This window comes from Nycticebus coucang, chromosome 10, assembly GCF_027406575.1.
Source record: "Nycticebus coucang isolate mNycCou1 chromosome 10, mNycCou1.pri, whole genome shotgun sequence".
Lineage (NCBI taxonomy): Eukaryota > Metazoa > Chordata > Mammalia > Primates > Lorisidae > Nycticebus > Nycticebus coucang.
In genome coordinates this window covers 120,325,139-120,343,099 of record NC_069789.1, presented here as the reverse complement: position 1 = coordinate 120,343,099, position 17,961 = coordinate 120,325,139, and the positions used below count along the sequence as shown (strand labels likewise).

Below are 17,961 nucleotides of genomic sequence, written 5' to 3'. Positions count from 1 at the left end.
AGCCTATTTGTGCCTAGCGATGGGGCTCTGATTTCTGATCTCACCGGGGCCTAGAGAATTGGGTCGGGGGAGGTCCCTGTTCAGCCCTGAGTGGGGGAATACTGTATTAGAGGGACACGGGGTGCAGCGTTATGTTCAGGTCTCTTCTAAGTTCACTCCACTCTCATTTCCAAGGTGGGTTTTTTTTGTTTGTTTTTTTCTCTTTTTTTTGGCAGTTTCTGGCCGGGGCTGGGCTCGAACCTGCCACCTCCAGCATATGGGGCTGGTGTCCTACTCCTTTGAGCCACAGGTACCGCCTTTTTTTTTTTTGAGACAGAGTTCATTTTGTCGCCCTCAGTAGGGTGCTGTAGTATCACAGCTCACAGCAACCTCAAACTCCTGGCCTTAAGTGATTCTCTTGCCTCAGCCTCCTGAGCAGCTGGGACTACAGGTGCCTGCCACAAAGCCTGGCTATATTTTCGTTGCAGTTTGGCCAGGGCTGGGTTTGAACCCACCACCCTCAGTATATGGGGCCGGTGCCCTACCCATTGAGCCACAGGCGCCTCCCTGGTTTTTAAGAATTCAGTGAATGGGCGGCGCCTGTGGCTCAAAGGAGTAGGGTGCCGGCCCCATATACCGGAGGTGGCGGGTTCAAACCCGGCCCAGGGCCAAAAACAAAAACAAACGAACTAAAAGAACTCAGTGAGCAAAGGTTTGCAAGGTGGGACACACAAGGGCCTGACAGAAAGCGAGTGTTCTGTAAATATCACCTATCACTATTAAGTTCTGATTGGAAATTCCCTAGATATGTTCGTTTTCGCGATCAAAACTTGGCTTGATCCTAGCAGCACTCTGGGACGCCAAAACTGGAGGATCGCTTAAGCTCAGGAGTTCGAAAGCAGCCTGCACAAAGCGAGACCCTGTCTCTACTAAAAACAGAAAAACCAGGCAGGCATGGTGGTGGGTGCCTGTAGTCCCAGCTACTCGGGAGATTGAGGAAGGAGGATCTGAGCCCAGGAGTTTGAGGATGCAGTGAGCTAGGCTCTTGCCACCGAACTCTAACCTGAGCAAGAGCGAGACCCTGTCTCCTGAGGCTGGGCCGGGATGTCTTGGGGAAGAGGCATCGCCGGGCCCACAGCGCCCTGGTGGCTGCTCAGCGCTCAGCGGGGCTGGGCTGATTAATACTCTACAACAGGTACAACCGGTTGGGGTGAAAATCACTCGCCCTCGCCCTACTCGGACTAGCCACGCCTTGCCCCCCGCATGCTTGAACATCATCTTCCCACCTCGCCGCGTCGGGACTCAGGGGTTTTAAATTCTAGCCTGATATCCCTCAGGTCCCCAACCACGGGGTCCCAAGAATCCTGCTGCTAAATCCCTGCTCCTTCAGACACCCATCTATTAACCCCTATTCCTAGGGGACCCTAGGGGCTCTGGTCGTTGTGTGCCTTCAATCTCAGCGACAGATCGATTGCGCTACCTTCCTGACCTTTTCCTCCTAGAAAGCTATCCCAGGCCACCACCAAAAACCTTCAGCCCTGACTCAGGAGTGCCGAATGCCAAGTCCCACCTCCTGTAGGTCAGGATATGCAAATTCCGAGCTCTTCTCCTCCCACTTCCCAACACAATTCCCAGGACTCGCCCACCCCTCTGTTCCTCCTTGAAGGGACCTAGACATCCTATCTACAATTCCCACTCCATCAGGTCCCCTCCTATCCCCACTCACAAAAACCACCTCTTTTTTTAGGAATCTGACCAAAGCCCCACCTCCAGAGGTCTCAGGTGCGAGATCCCCCAACCCCGCCCCTTTAGGAAACGTAGATACCTGTAGTCCCCGCCCGGGTTCTCCAGAGCCCGTCCCTCCTTCCTCCCGAGGCCTCTACGCGCCTTACTCAGCGGTATCCGTCTCCCCCAAGACACCTGAGGGACCCATGGCTGCAGCCGCGGCCCGGCAGGGGCGACAGTGGGAAGAGCCCCGCGCCCTGGGGCGGGCGGTAAGGCTGCTGCAGCGCCTGCAAGAGCAATGCGGGGACCCCAGGCTGGCCATGAGTCCCCCGTCGCTGCGGGACCTACTGCCCCGCACAGCGCAGCTACTGCGAGAGGTGGCCCACACCCGGCGGACGGGCGACAGAGGCGACCCCGAGGGACCCGGGGGATCTGGCGACTTTCTTGTAGTCTATCTCGCCAACCTGGAAGCCAAGAGCCGGCAGGTGGCGGCTCTGTTGCCACCCCGGGGCCGGAAGGGTGCCAACGACGAGCTCTTTCGGGAGGGTTCCAGACTCCGGTGAGTGGGAGCCCTCGCCACAGAACAAAGTTCTCATGAGTAAACTCCGGGTCATTCTCTCATGGCTCCAGGTCCCAGCCCCTCCTCCCTCAGACCCAGGGGTCTCCAGCTGCAGCCTCTCTTCCCCTAAGGGAACCTAGAAAACTGAGCCGCCCAGCTTTTTCCTTCCTTGGGCACCCAGGCCCTCAGCCACACATCTCCCCTTCTTAATCACCCAGCAGCGGGTTACAGTTCCCATTGTCTCACTCTCCCAGAACATGGGGACTCCAGGGGCTTCCTATATGAGAAGGGGTGGTTGGATACACCTGGAGAAACCGATCATTAGGCCCCATCATGGTCCCTGCCTGGGCTACACATTTGGTCTTTAGTTCCTGGGAAACAGCTGACACAAGACTTGGGACTTACCTGTACTCTGTCCCTCTGTCCTGGACTTTGAAGAGGGGGCCACTGAGCCACAGGGCAGACGAGGTTTGGAGCAAAGCCCAGAACAAGATTGATCAGTGGTTCTCTGCCCTGACAAGCCCTACACCCCTCCTTTATAGTAAATATTTTGGGGAATCGCCTTAATTCATCCTGAAATGACGTGCATAGGTTTAACAACCTACTTATCCATATTTTTTAATAACTATAATGTCCAAATTATAGGAGAGTGATAAAAGGAATGTTTTTCATAATATATTATCTACATTTTGAATGAAAATGCCAAGGTATAATTATTCTGGGAGGCAGAATTGAGTAATCAGACAGGTATACCTGTAAGTAGAACCACCAGGAGGCAGAATCAAATAGTCTTCTCTTGATATACAGAAGAGCAAGATTTCTGCAAAATTCAGTATAAATTTAAAATGTGCAAAAAATGCTTATGGGTTGGAGGATAAGATAAACTATCAATGAATTTTCTACTCTGATTCACAGATACCTGCTGGGACATTTAGAAGTCAAGTAGGATGAGGAAAGATCTTGCTGGAGAGGAATTGTCCTCACAATCTAATATCCTCACTCTAATCACTATGTCAAGCAAACTTCTAGAAGCTCTTTAGAAGGGTGCTATAACTCTACTGAGAGTCACTGTTCTAGTGGGGTCTCAAAAGTAGGAAGTCTAGGGCTTTAGTGAGTATCTAGTGGATGTGCTTGGTGCTTAGTGTCACAAGAGGCCTGGAAACTACTTGAAGAAGGTTCTAGACATAGCCAAGCACTCTTCATTAAAATGTAATGCAAGCAATGAATATAGTTTTTAATTTTCTAATAGACATATGACAAAAAGATGTTTTAAAAACCAGGTGAAATGAGTTGTTTTTTGTTTTTGTTTTCTGGGGTTTTTTGAGACAGAGGCTCACTCTGTCACCCTGGCTAGAGTGTCATGGTCTCATAGCTCACAGCATGATGATGTGAGCTCGAGCAATCCTCTTGCCTCAGCCTCCCGAGTAGCTGGGACTACAGGTGCCCGCCACAACGCCCAGCTAGTTTTTCTATTTTTATTTTTTATTTTGTTTTTTGAGACCGAGTCTCATTTTGTCGCCCTCGATACAGATGAGTTAAAAAATAAATGTCATGAGCTAGGCACAGTGGCTCACACCTATACTCCTATACTTCAGGAGGCTGAATCTGGAGGATCCTTTGAGGTCAGGAGTTTGAGGTTGCAGTGAGCTATGATGCACTCCACTGCTCTCTAGCTCAGGCTACAGAGCAAGACTCCATTTCCAATACATACACACACACCAAGAAAATGTTATGGCTTAGTATGGTAGCTTATGCCTGTAATCCCAGCACATTGGGAAGCTGAGGTGTGAGGATTGCTTGAGGCCAGGAATTTGAGATCAGCCTGGACAGCACAGAAAAATCCTATCTCTACAGAAAAAAAAGTTTTACAAAAAGAAAATGTTATTTTGGGCAGCGCCTGTGGCTCAGTGAGTAGGGCGCCAGCCCCATATACTGAGGGTGGCAGTTTCAAGCCGGCCCTGGCCAAACCACAACAAAAAAGTAGCCAGGCATTGTGGCGGGTGCCTGTGGTCTCAGCTACTCGGGAGGTTGAGGCAAGAGAGTCGCCTAAGCCCAGAAGTTGGAGGTTGCTGTGAGCTGTGACACTACAGCACTCTTCCAAGGCCAATAAAGTGAGACTCTGTCTCAAAAAAAAAAACAGCCGGGCGTTGTGCCTGGCACCTGTGGTCCCAGCTACTCAGGAGGCTGAAGCAAGAGAATTGCCTAAGCCCAGGAACTGGAGGTTGCTATGAGCTGTGATGCCACGGCACTCTACCAAGGCCAATAAAGTGAGACTCTGTCTCTAAAAAAAAAAAAGAAAAGAAAAGAAAATGTTATTTTATTTTATTATTATTATTTTTTTTTTTTTGGAGACAGAATTTCACTATGTCTCCCTAGGTAGAGTGCCATAGAATCACAGCTCACAGTAACCACACCAAGCCAAGAAAATGTTATTATTATTTTGAAACAGAGGTTCACTTTGTTGCCCTTGGTAGAGTGCCATGGCATCATCACTCATAGCAACCTCAAACTCTTGGGCTCAAACGATTCTCTTGCCTCAGCCTCCCAAGTAGCTGGGACTACAGGCACCTACCACAATGCCCAGCTATTTTTAGAGACAAAGTCTCCCTCTGGGCGGCACCTGTGGCTCAAAAGAGTAGGGCGTCGGCCCTATATGCCAGAGGTGGCGGGTTCAAAACCAGCCCCAACCAAAAACTGCAAAAAAAAGAAAAAAAAAGTTTCCCTCTGTCTCAGACTGCTCTCAAACCTGTGAGCTCAGGCAATCCACCCGTCTCAGGCTCCCAAGTATTAGGATTACAGGCATGAGCCACCAAGCCCAGCTAGTTTTGGTTTTATGGAGACAAAAGTCTCACTCTGTTGGCCTGGCTAGAGTGCAGTGGCATCATCATAGTTCACCACAACCTCAAACTCATGGACTCAAGCTATCTTCCTGCCTCAGTCTCCTGAGTAGCTGGGACGACTATAGGCACCTGCCACCATGCCCAGCTAATTTTTCTATATTTAGTAGAGACAGGGTCTCTCATTCTCAGACTGGTCTCAAACTCTCGAGCTCAAGCAATCCACCTACCTTGGCCTCCCAAAGTGCTCAAGGACAGTATTAATAAAATAAAAACAGTAATGAAATTAATATGCACTGAGTGCCAACCCTCTGCCCAGTGTGCTAAGCATTTTATGTGCTTGGAAGACGTGTAAGAATCTTCACAGCTAGGTGGCTCATGCCTGTAATCCTAGCACTCTAGGAGGCCGAGGCAGAGAGGTAGATCTCTTGAGCTCAGGAATTGGAGAGCAGCCTGAGCAAGAGCAAGACCACCATCTCTACTAATAAAAAAGCTAGCCAGGCATTGTGGCAAGCACTTGTAATCGCAGCTACTCAGGAGGCTGAGGCAAGAGGATGGCTCAAACCCAAGAGTTTGAAGTTGCTGTGAGCTATGACACCACAGCCCTCTAGCCAGGGCAACAGAATGAGACTCTGTCTCAAACAAAAAAGAAAGAAAGAAAGAAAAAGGGCAGCACCTGTGGCTTGGTGAGTGGGGCACCGGCCCCATATACTGAGGGTGGTGGGTTCGAACCCGGCCCTGGCCAAATGCAACAAAAAAATAGCCGGGTGTTGTGGCGGGCGCCTGTAGTCCCAGCTACTCAGGAGGCTGAGACAAGAGAATCACCTAAGCCCAAGAGCTGGAGGTTGCTGTGAGCTGTAACGCCACAGCCAAGGGTGACAAAGTGAGATTCTGTCTCTAAAAAAATAAACAAGAAAGAAAGAAGGAAGGAAGGGAAAGGAAGGGAAGGGAAGGGGAAGGAAAGAAAAGGAAAAAAAGAAAAGAATCCTCAAAGCTCCCCCTGATGCAGGGGCTATACTTAGACACATTTTATAGTTGAAACTGAGGCTCGGGGGGGCAAAAAAGGATTTGTAAAAAAAACCGCACAGCTGATGGGGTCAGAGCTGCCCTTACTGCCCCCACATCCTCATCAGTGACTCAGGGAGGCAGTGGGCAGGAAAAGAGACAGGGGCCCATCCTCACACCCCCTGGTGATGCTAAAACCTGAGAGGAATGTTGGGAATGTGAGCTGCATGCAGTTGCCCCCACGGTCCCCAGCTATGCCAACCTTCAGGCAGGGGCTGGGCATGGTTGGGTGGACATTGGGCAGCATCCACACTTCCTTCACAGATGAGGAAAAGAAGGGAAGGGGGTCCTCAGACCAAGACAGGCAATCTTGGAGTCGACTCTTACCTGCACTGATATGTTAGGGAGAGTCTGGAGGCCTTATCCCTGGAGTATTCCTCTCAGGGGGAAAGGATGTGTCAATGGAAGCTCCAAGGTCCAGCCTGGGTTCTTGCCCATCCTCACAGGCGACAGCTGGCCAAGCTGGCCCTCATCTTCAGTCACATGCATTCAGAGCTGTGTGCGCTCTTCCCCGAGGGAAAGTACTGTGGACACATGTACCAGGTCACCAAGGCCCCAGCCCACACCTTCTGGAGGGAGCACTGTGGAGCCCGGTGAGTGAGCACTTGCCCCCAGGCTCCTTGGCTCTGGGAGCCCCATCCTGCTCCTTCCCAGGGACCCAGGAGTCCAGGCCATCCTAGGAGGGGTATTCCACTCTAGGAGGCCTCAGCTCATCTCCTCCATTCCACCCTGCCCAGGTGCATGCTACCCTGGGCCGAATTTGAGTCACTCCTTTGCACCTGCCACCCAGTTGAACCAGGTCCCACAGCCCTGGCCTTGCGCTCTACAATTGACCTCACCTGCAGTGGTCACGTGTCCATCTTTGAGTTTGACATCTTCACCAGGCTCTTCCAGGTCAGAGAAGGCTGAGACTGGGGACCTGGACTCTTGGATCCTAAGGAAGGGGGGTGGCCTGGATTCCTGGATCTGAGAGAGGAAGGGCTGGGGGTCCTGGACCCCTGAGTCCAGGGGAGGGAAGGATCAGGGTCTCCTGTGAAAAAGAGATATTCCTTAGGCCCACCATGGGTATAAATGATGTGGCTGGATTCTTAGACCCTGGGAGGCACTAGGAATGTGGGTGCTTCATTGGTCCCTCCCTGACCCAAGCCCTGTTCCACCCCAGCCATGGCCAACACTCCTCAAGAACTGGCAGCTCCTGGCGGTCAACCACCCAGGCTACATGGCCTTCCTCACATATGATGAGGTCCAAGCGCGCCTGCAGGCCTGTAAGGACAAGCCCGGCAGGTGAGGTCCAGGCCTCAGAATGGTGGGGTTGTAGGATCTCAAGGGCCTAGATCCTAGGCTGGTATGTGGGAAAGCCCAGACAACCCTCGGAGAATAAAATCTGAGGAACCTGGGACCCCAGAGAATCAGAAACTCAGAGGGAGGACACTGAGTGCCCCTGCTATCCTACCTCTTCTCCCAAGACCTCCTGGACCTTCCCTCAATCCACCAGCTAAAGGGACGATACCTGTTCTGTCCGGGGGCCCAAAGACTCTCCCCAGGGCACGGTCCATTTCTGATAGGTCAGAGCACCATGCTGCACTGTTAAATTTTTTTGAGCCTGACCCCCCCCCCTCCTCCACCTCTTAGCATAGGAGACTGGGAAACGTGACATGTGAATCCTGAGATTATTTCAAGCCAGAATTTTTGAGCCATTGAGTTACTCCAAAGTGCTAAGAATTGAGGAGATGAGCTAGAACACCAAGAAGTTAAGGGAATGGGGGGTCCGGTTTGTGAGTTTCTGCAGGACTGAGTGCAGAACCTGGAGGAAGGTGGGTATATGCATATTAGCACTCTTCCAGTTATACTTCAAACTGGTTTACAGAGGTACGGGCGGGAATAAGTTAATGCCTATAGTTGAAAAGACCAGGATGTGGGTTTCAGGCATAGCTGGATCCAAGTCCTCATATGCTATTGTCAGGAGTCAATTCTTGTTCATCCCCATCTCTGCTTTCCTCTGTGTGAGCTTCATTCTTGGACATGGTCTCTGCAAGTAGGTTTTAGAAGTCTCAGCTGTGCACCCTGCCAGCTTAGCAACTTCTATAGAAGTGGAATACCTTGTCCTGACACTTCCAACGAAAGTCCCAGAACTGACTCCAGTCACAGTAGTCAGGGAGCCTGAAATGCACTGATTCACCAAGCCAGGATCAGCCTTGTTTAAACCCTATTGAAGGAGGGGGAGCGCTCCAAATGGAAACAGGTGTTATCATAAGAAGAGCCAAGCAAGTGAAAACAGGTACCCTGTAGTGGCAGACGGGAATCTAGCACCTCATTGCCTAAAGCAGGCATCCTCAAACTTTTTAAACAGGGGGCCAATTCACTGTCCCTCAGACCGTTGGATGGCTGGACTATAGTTTAAAACAAAAAACTATCAACAAATTCCTATGCACACTGCACATATCTTATTTTGAAGTAAAAAACAAAACGGGAACAAATACAATCACACTGCTTCATGTGGCCCATGGGCCGCAGTTTGAGGACATCTGGCTTAAAGGATGGGAAGCTGGGGATGAGGACTTTGACAACTGGATTCCAAACAGGGTAAGGGACTGGGAGTTCTCAGAAAAACAGTCGTGACCCCATCCTACCTCCCTCTCTCTCCAGCTACATCTTCCGGCCCAGCTGTACTCGACTGGGACAGTGGGCTATTGGTTACGTGAGCTCAGATGGCAGCATCCTGCAGACCATCCCTCTCAACAGACCCCTATACCGGGCACTCCTGGAAGGACAAAACGATGGCCTGTGAGTCCCCATCCTGACGGGAGGAGGGTACCAGTAAAATCTACTTGAAAAGATAATGTCTGTTAAGCATTGCCCAAAGCCCCACGTTTGAGGATACCCAAGTCACGTAGCTGACGTTAGTCGTTGCAATACTACAAGAGACCAGCAGGTGGCAGTCAAGAGGAAGGGGTGCCTCTTTGGGGTTCACGCACGGAAAGCTCCCATGCTGGCCCGTGAAAGCTCTGGGGATAACATTTACGTGTGTTTTTATTTAAAAGCACTTTAATATTTATTGTTGATTCGTTAATATTGAAACAACACTAAAATTTGTACCTGAATGAAGCTTATCTAACATTTTCTACATACACATGGACAGCCTTCTCTTATTTAGAAATAAAGAGAGCACCTCAGTACCGCTCTTGGGTGCCATTTAAAACAGTGACATCGGCCAGGCACGGTGGCTCACGCCTGTGCACTCTGGGAGGCAGAGGTGGGCGGGTTGCTTGAGCTCTCAGGTTCGAGACCAGCCAGAGCCAGGGTGAGACCTCGTCTCTAAAAATAGCTCAGCGTTGTGGCGGGCGCCTGTAGTCCCTGCTACTCGGGAGGCTGAGACAAGAAAATCACTTGAGCCCAAGAGTTGGATGTTGCTGTGAGCTGTGATAGCACACCACTCTACTAAGGGCAACAAAGTGAGACTGTCTCAAAAATAAATAAAACAGTGACATCGACAATAAACATAAAACAGGGGGAATGGACTGCAAAAAGGACATTTGTTTATGGTAGGAAAGCGTAAATAAGAAGCCCAAGTGTCACCTCAACCTAAGCTGAGAACTCAAATTTTTCACCACTTGTCCAAGTCTGAGAGTGATGGCAAAACCACTGGGAGTACTGATTTGGGGGTTCCAAATAAATTTTAGTCAGTGAGAGAGTTTGCAAATATGGAGTCTATGAATACTACTATATGGTATAGACACACACTATTATTATGTTTCTACTTGATAGCTGAGGAAACTGAGGCACACAGGAGCAAAGCTACTTGCCCAGATCACAAAGCTACTGAGCTGACCAGCCTGGATTTGTTTGTTTGTTTGTTTTGGTTTTGTTTCTTTGTGTGTTTTTTTTTTTTTGAGACAGAGTCTCACTATGTCACCCTCAGTAGAGTGCTGTTGCGTCACAGCTCACAGCAACCTCAAGCTCTTGGGCTTAAGACAGCAGTTCTCAACTTGTGAGTCGTGACCCAGAGGAACTGTATTAAAGGGCCTCAGCATTAGGAAGGTTGAGAACCACTGGCTTAAGAGATTCTCTTGCCTCAGCTTCCCAAGTAGCTGGGACTACAGGCACCCACCACAACGCCCAGCTATTTTTTTGTTGTAGTTGTTGTTGTTTTGTTTTTTGTTTTTTGTTTGTAGAGACAGAGTCTCACTTTGTTGCCCTCAGTAGAATGCCTTGGCATCACACAGCTCACAGCAACCTCCAACTCCTGGGCTTAGGCAATTCTCTTGCTTCAGCCTCCCAAGTAGCTGGGACTACAGGCGCCCACCACAACGCCTGGCTATTTTTTTGTTGCAGTTGGCCAGGGCCGGGTTTGAACCCACCACCCTTGGTATTTGGGGCCGGCACCTACCCACTGAGCCACAGGCGCCGCCCGAAGTTGTCATTATTGTTTATCAGGCCCAGGCTGGGTTCGAACTCACCAGTCTTGGTGTATGTGGCCAGCGCCCTAGCTACTGAGCTATGGGCCACAAGCCTATTTAGTTTTTTGTCTGAGACTGAGTCTCACTCTGTCACCCTGGGATTGAGTCTAGTGGTATTATAGCTCACAGCAACCTCAAACTCTTGGACTCAAGTGACCCTCTTACCTCAGCCTCCCAAGTAGCTGGGACTAGAGGCACCCACCACAATAACCAGCTAACTTTTGTATTTGTAATAGGGCTAGAGTCTCACTCTTGCTTAGACTGGTCTTAAAACTCCTGAGCTCAGGCAATCCACCCACCTCAGCCTCCCAAACAGCTATGATTACGGGCGTGAGCCCCTATGCTCAGCCTCAGAACCTTCTTCTCAGCTACCCTGGAGCCCAATGCTGAGATCCTGTCTCTGGCCCTGGTTCTATGTGTCTCTGTACCTCAGCTTCATGCCCTGGGGGAGTCGCTTTTCTCTCATGGATCCTCAGGTCACTGTCTAAAGAGGCAGGAAGAATTACAGATGGCCTCAGAGGGTCCTTCTAGTCCTAATATTCTAAGGCCCTAGGATTTGGTCACCCTAAAAATCTGTTTGTTATGCTCGGGCCTGAAGATAAAGGGAGAGGTTCTCAGAGGGCTAACCCCGAGATTTTGATCAGTTTCCTTGTTCTCATTCAATCGGATCCTTGTTTCTAGTTTCCAGACTTGGAGTCACACGGGTTTAGCATGCCCCCACCTTTGAATCTGGCTAAGTCTGAGGAGACATAACTGTGACCTGATTTGGGCGGGGGGTTGGGGGGGAAGCAGTATCCCAATTTGAGGAGAGGGGAGAGAAAATATTCCCAAGCCAGTAATGGATTTGAAGCAGATTCTTATACCAGGGAGCCTTGGGACCCCATGGCAATGGGTCCATGTTTGTCTGGGGGTGAAATGTACAGGGCGACCCATCATGCCCTCTCGCCTTCCCCCAGCTACCTCTATCCAGATGGGAAGAACCACAACCCAGACCTGACCGAGCTCTGCAAGGTAGAACCACATCAGCGCATCCACGTATCTGAGGTGAGACCCAGTCCTGTACCCCAGGCCCCCCCACTGCCCCGGGCAGCCCCACCTCACCTTGGCTCAGAGACCATGGGCTGGAGGGCTGGCTTGGTGGCTGTGTGACCTTGAGTAAAGTACTTGGCTTCTCTGAGGTTCAGTTAATCCTCTGGAAAATATGGCTCCTCCTGCTCTTTCCCAGGGGTTATCATGGGAAATAAACAAGGAAATGAAGTGCTGAGATCATCAGAACAGCTAATGTACTTGAGCATTAGCCAGTGACAGCCCCTGTGCCAACTCTAACCTTCACAGCCACCCCCTGAGGGGGAGAGAGAGAGACAATAGACTTTTTTTTTAGTAGAAGCATATCCTGTGCAACATTTAGGACATACTTATACTTAACATTTTATTCACCATTTATCTGAAGTTCAAATTTAACAGCATCCAGTATTTTTATTTGCTAAATCTGCAACCCTGAGTGTAGATAACTCCAGAGAACAAGTCTTATAATAAGGAGCAACGACGTGTCAGAGGCAGACGGACACACTAGCCTTGAACCTGGGAGAGGCTTCAGGGCTGCTGCAGAGGCTTGGGACCTTCTTCCTATGGCACGAATTGTATCCCAGTGGCTGATACCCCCACTTTCTGTCTTCCTCATCTTCTCACCTGCCAGGAGCAGCTGCAACTCTACTGGGCCATGGACTCCACGTTTGAGCTCTGTAAGATCTGCGCAGAGAGCAGCAAGGATGTGCGCATAGAGCCGTGTGGCCACCTGCTCTGTAGCCACTGCCTGGCTGCCTGGCAGGTGGGTCTGAACCCTGTCCCAGCTTCTTGTCTGGTCCGCTCCTCTCTACAGTAAACCCCCAAGAGGACCTCCCGTCTGCTTCCTTGAAAAATGGGGAAACTGGGCAGCGCCTGTGGCTCAGTGAGGAGGGCGCCGGCCCCATATGCCGAGGGTGGTGGGTTCAAACCCAGCCCCGGCCAAACTGCAACCAAAAAATAGCCGGGCGTTGTGGCGGGCGCCTGTAGTCCCAGCTGCTCGGGAGGCTGAGGCAAGAGAATCGCGTAAGCCCAAGAGTTAGAGGTTGCTGTGAGCCGTGTGACGCCACGGCACTCTACCCGAGGGTGGTACAATGAGACTCTGTCTCTACAAAAAAAAAAAAGAAAAATGGGGAAACTGAGGCCAACAGAGAGCAGAGACCTGCTCAGGATCACTCAGGAGCCCTGGGCCTGTCTGTGCCTGTGTTACCTCTGTGTCTCCTCTCTGGCTACATTATGAGTGGAAAGGGCTCCTTCCTTCCCTCACTGGCTGATCACAAGCCAGTGGTTTCACCTCTCTCTGCTTCATCTTCCCCCTCTGGAGAAGGGGGCTGATAACAGTAACCTCCCAAGGGCTGCAGTGAGAATCTGAGCCCACAAAGGTCCCAGCAAACCAGGAGCTGTTGTCTGGGCTCCAGGGGGCTCACGGCCTGTGTGGGTCTCTCCCAGCCTCAGGCTCTCTACGGTCTCTCCCTCCCCCATCTCTGTGACTCCTCCTCTCTCCCTCCATTTCTCTCCCTCTGTCTGCTCTCCCCACATCACTCTGTTGGGGGTGGAGGTATTTCTAGGCCCAGAGGATATGCTGGAGAGTGGGGGCTTCACTGACCCTTCCCCCCCAGCATTCAGACAGCCAGACCTGCCCCTTCTGCCGCTGCAAGATCAAGGGCCGTGAAGCCGTGAGTATCTACCAATTCCAAGGGAAGCCAGCAGAAGCCCCGGCCCCTGCTGAGGATGCAGGGTTCTTTGGTGACAAGGAAGACGAGGAGTTGGAGCCAGGGCAGGTGAGCAGGACCAGGCAGGAGCTGGAATCAGAATTTCTAGGGCCTGTTGGAGGAGAAGACTGATGACAAGATTCACAGTTCCTAGGGGCCTGAACTTTTGCTTCCCCAAGGGTCTGGGGCTGTGGCTTTCTCCAGTTGAACCCCTCCCAAGGGTTAGGACTTTGTGTTATTTGCTGTTATATCTTGAATCTAAAACAGAACTTGAATGTGGGGACCCCAGGCAGGAGGACATGTAAAATGAAAAGAAAACGGCAGCTCACCCCCTCCTCCTTCCTCTGTCTCCTCCAGACAATTCCCTCGGCTCCTCCACTGCCCCCTCCTCCACTGCCCCCTCGGCCAGATCTGCCCCCCAGGAGACCCAGAAATGAACGCCAGCTGAAGGTGGTAAGTCAGACACAGGTCTAAGGTTGGTGGCTCAGGTCTTACTCAACACCAGGGTAGGGTCCTCCATTCCTCTATCTGGCCAGGCACTTAGATGGGCCAGGCACTTGTCCTTGGCACCCATTTACAAGGTGCCCACTGCCTGGATGACCTCTGCTCTAGTTTTCTTCCTTACTCATCCCTCACAAGGGCTTTCTTGTTCTCCTTCCAGCATCCCAGACTTGACTGACCTTGGGGCCTTTGGCCTTCCCTGACCATCCCTGTGGGATCTTGCCATGCTGCATTTGCACAGTCCTTTTGTCACTGGGAAGAGCTGATGGCTTTGTTGGCTTCTGTCACCATCAGTAGGTTGCAACCCTAGTGAGGGTCAGGGCTGTGTTATATCTCCAGAGTCTACAATGGTGCTTGGCCCATACACACACATAGTAGGTGCTCAAAAAAACAGGCATGCAGTGTATACACAGAACTGAGTCCATCCAACAGCCCTATGAGATTGAAAATGTTCCTCTGTCCATTTTCCAGAGGGAAAAAAGCTCAGAGAGGTAACTGCCCCTGCTAAACGCCACACAGCCTGAAAGAGCAGAAGCCACTGTTGGGGTCTTTAAGGACCCAAGACGAGGCAGGGTGCAGTAGCTCATGCCTGTGATCCTAGCACTCTGGGAGGCCGAGGTGGGTGGATTGCCTGAACTCATGGGTTTGAGACCAGCCTGAGCAAGAGCAAGACCCCCTCACTAAAAATAGCTGGGCATTGTGGCAGGTGTCTGTAGTGTCAGCTACTTAGGAGGCTCAGGCAAGAGAATCGCTTGAGCCCAAGAGTTTGAGGTTGCTGTGAGCTATGGTACCATGGCACTCTATCCAGAGCAACAGCTTGAGACTCTGTCTCAAAAGAAAAAAAAAAAAAAAAGGCCCAAGACCAACTGCTTTTGTTTTTGTTTTGAGACTGAGTTTCACTCTGTCACCCTGGCTAGAGTGCCTTGATATCATACTCAGACTCTTGGTCTAGAGTAGTGGTTCTCAACCTATGGGTCGCGACCCCCAGGAACTGTAATAAACGGCCTCAGCATTAGGAAGGTTGAGAACCACTGGTCTAAAGCAATCCTCTTGCTTCAGCCTCCCAAGTAGCTGGGACTACAGGTGCCCACCACAACACCCAGCTAGTTTATTCTATTTTTAATAGAGACGGAGTCTAACTCTTGCTCAGGTCGGTCCCGAACTCCGGAGCTCAAGCAATCCACCTGCCTCGGCCTCCTAGCATCTGCTTATTTTTCAAGTGAAGCCAGGCCATGGTTTATTCTCCCTGCCACGCCCCACCCCAGAGTTTTCTGGTACTTTGGACTGCTGGGGAGATGCAGTTCTCTGTTAGCATCTCAGGCTGGGTACACACTGGCTTCGATCAATACTGAGCCGTCTTCAAACAAACAGCTCTCAGGAAGTCCGGGAACATTATTCGACCACAGCAAACAAGAGAGCCAGCAGGAAGTGGGGGTGGCGGTGAGACCAGCCAGGGAAGCTAAAAACAGATCCCGACCTTCAGCCAAAAGCGAATGGAAACATTAGGAGGCACTCAGCCGGCTCCCTGAGGACACAAGGGTGGCACAGCCAGCACAACAGCTGACCAAGGCACATCAGGCTGGAGGGTCGCACCTAGCATATCCTTTCCTCTGCCCCCCAAACCGTGCCTGATTCAAATTCTAGGCAACTCCTATTCTTGTGTTCTTTGAAACATACTGCAGAAGAGACAGCCCTGACTTTGCTTCTTCCCAGCAAGGTGGCTATCATAATGAGAATTATTTAATGTGTGTCTAACTTTTGCTATGTGCCTGGCACTGCTTTTGAACACATTCATTTAATTCTCATGACAGTCTGATGAGGTAGGTACTGTTATGATCCCATTATACAGAGGGAAACACTGAGGCAGAGAGAACTGAAGGTCACCCAGCTCTTGTGTGATGGACCAGGTCCCTGGCTGTAGCCTCCAGAGCCATCCTCACCTCCCCTGGGGGCCTCCATTCCTTCATCCCCACCTCCAGGGGCTACTGTGGGCACTGGATGCCCATGGCTATGTTAATGATAGGTCACCAAGGTGGTGATTTGCACATGATGCTGTGTCCCTGGGAATGCCCCCTGTGCAAGCAGTTCTCCATCTGAGAAACCCACCTGTAGGGAGTGGCACCACCACTGAGCAGAAAAGGGACCTCTCTGATCTCCATATGTCCATGTGGAAAATGAGGACCAGCATGGCAAGAGTCCCACGGGTTTTGATGAAACCAGTGAGATCCAGGGGTGGGGAACCTGGGGCCTTCTGATTTCAAGATTATTCTTTTTAAGCATCAAAGGAGTCAAGAAAAGCTTTGTTATTCTCTGCTGCACCCTTTTGAATAAAAGGATTATTTATGTGCAATTTGGATTCATCAAAAGGCTGCACTTAAGAACCAGGAAGGCCACATGTTTCTCTAAGGTTCCCCTCCCCTAGCAGGTCCCCACTCTTGCCTCTCAGAAGTCCCCACTAGCACCCCAGGGCCCTAAGAATTCAAGCCAAAGCCTCCAGCCCACAAAACCTAGGGACTGGACCCTTCCCCCCGCCCATCAGCCCTACACCTCCTGTCCTCTGACAGCAGACCCATGCAGCTCTTCCAACAAGCCAGCAAGACTACGCCTTCTCAGAACCTCTGCCAGGATCCTTCTTGCACTCAGGCATCTGCTCAATCAATTGTTCTGTTCCCCATGAGGCCTCCCCAGCAGCCCCCACTCATCTCCTGCATTCTGAAGGTCATAAAACTCACTAGCTCAGAGATATCACACTTTGTTCATGAGCTGATTACTCACTGTAAGCCTTTGGCTCAGTAGACAGGCAGCAGGATAACGGAGAGAGTTTTCCATCTTGTTTGTGGCTGTCTCATCAGAACCTAGAACAGTGCCTGACATAATGTGGATGCCCAAGAAATGTCTGTGGGATGGATCAGGGGGTGGACAAAACTACTAAAACTTCTTCCTACTCGAGGCAGAGGAGAGATGTAAAAAAGGCACGGATTATAGACAAGAGCTGTCACGTACCCCACCACCACCAAGTGTTAGGCCTGTCTGGACCTGTGAAATGATGCCCCTAGGCTGCCACTCAGCTGGGACGGTTCTTCATTTCCTCCCCTGCAGGAACCTCCGGCCCTCCCCAGACTTCGGGCACCCCTTCCCTTGCCAAGAATTAGGACTGAGGCCTCAGCCATGTGGGATGTCACCTCCAGTCCCCAAGCCAGGAAGGAGGCCACGGAGTGAGTAAAGGGGACCGATAGAGTGGTCTGAGACTCTGGTGTAAGGGAAAGTGGCAAGGAAGGATGCAGAGGGAAGCCCTGGGTCCCAGGAAATCAACAGTGCCCCCAACACTCTCTCCATTGCAGGACCTCCTAAAGGGAAACCCTCTTCCAGCTGCCTTGTGGGCCACCCCTCCCCACTGGCTCCCCAGGCCTGGAGGCCAGGTGAGTCCACTCCCCTCTCCACAGGTTCCCTGCCCCAGGCCCAGCCGCTCTAGCCCACTCCTCCTGGATATCATATAATCTTATGTGCCTTTCTTTCTGCATTGCAGGGCACCCAGATGTGCTGCTAAAGGGAATCCCAGGGGCTGGAAAGGGTTTGCCAAATGAAAATAAAGTACCAAACCGGCCTTATCCTTCAGTCTGTGAAGGAAGAACACACCAGCCACCAGGGGACAGCATGGCACTGGGAAAGGGATGTTCCCCAGGCTAGGTCTCCACCTGATCAGACCAGGAGTCCAGGCCCCAGCCCTTCTTGCTCCCTCAGACCCAGGGGTCCAGCCCCAGCTCTTCCTCCCTCAGACCCAGAGGTCTAGACCCCCAGCTCCTCCTCCCTCAGACCTTCAAATAAAAACAGAGCCCCAGCATCCTCTTGTCAGTCCCTGGAGTCCTGCCCTCAGGACTTAGGCATCCAGAGTCCCAAGTTCTCAGAGAATCAGGCATCCAACTCTCCTCCCCCATCAGAGCAAAAAATTTCCTGGACCTAGACCTAGACATTGAAGTTCTAAGTCCCTAACCACAAAGACCACACATTTCCTTGAGAGTTATGTACCAGTTCTCCACAACCTGCTCTCACCCCTCTGTCTCCCT

General features: G+C 51.2%; 1 protein-coding gene and 1 long non-coding RNA gene across 3 annotated transcripts; one reads left to right on the top strand and one right to left on the bottom strand.

Annotated features, from left to right (window-relative positions):
* The first annotated feature begins 604 nt into the window (after positions 1-604).
* On the top strand, positions 605-17,729 carry CBLC (Cbl proto-oncogene C). 2 transcript variants are annotated; one of them, XM_053604270.1, is made up of 12 exons: positions 605-2,263; positions 6,612-6,758; positions 6,903-7,059; positions 7,328-7,449; positions 8,812-8,949; positions 11,579-11,666; positions 12,319-12,450; positions 13,253-13,465; positions 13,754-13,849; positions 16,997-17,112; positions 17,239-17,316; positions 17,424-17,729. In XM_053604270.1, exons 1-11 carry the CDS (start codon positions 1,911-1,913, stop codon positions 17,246-17,248), a joined length of 1,572 nt encoding a protein of 523 aa, XP_053460245.1. In that variant the 5' UTR covers positions 605-1,910; the 3' UTR covers positions 17,249-17,316; positions 17,424-17,729. The 2 variants fall into 2 exon arrangements, with proteins under 2 accessions (XP_053460245.1, XP_053460246.1); XM_053604271.1 differs by having other exon boundaries at positions 607-2,263; positions 13,304-13,465.
* LOC128595562 (uncharacterized) lies at positions 6,574-11,806 on the bottom strand. Its single transcript, XR_008382953.1, has 3 exons — positions 11,724-11,806; positions 7,005-7,195; positions 6,574-6,689 (listed from the first exon to the last, which is right to left on the bottom strand). It is a non-coding gene; the product is annotated as an uncharacterized LOC128595562 (long non-coding RNA).
* Positions 17,730-17,961: the final 232 nt, after the last annotated feature.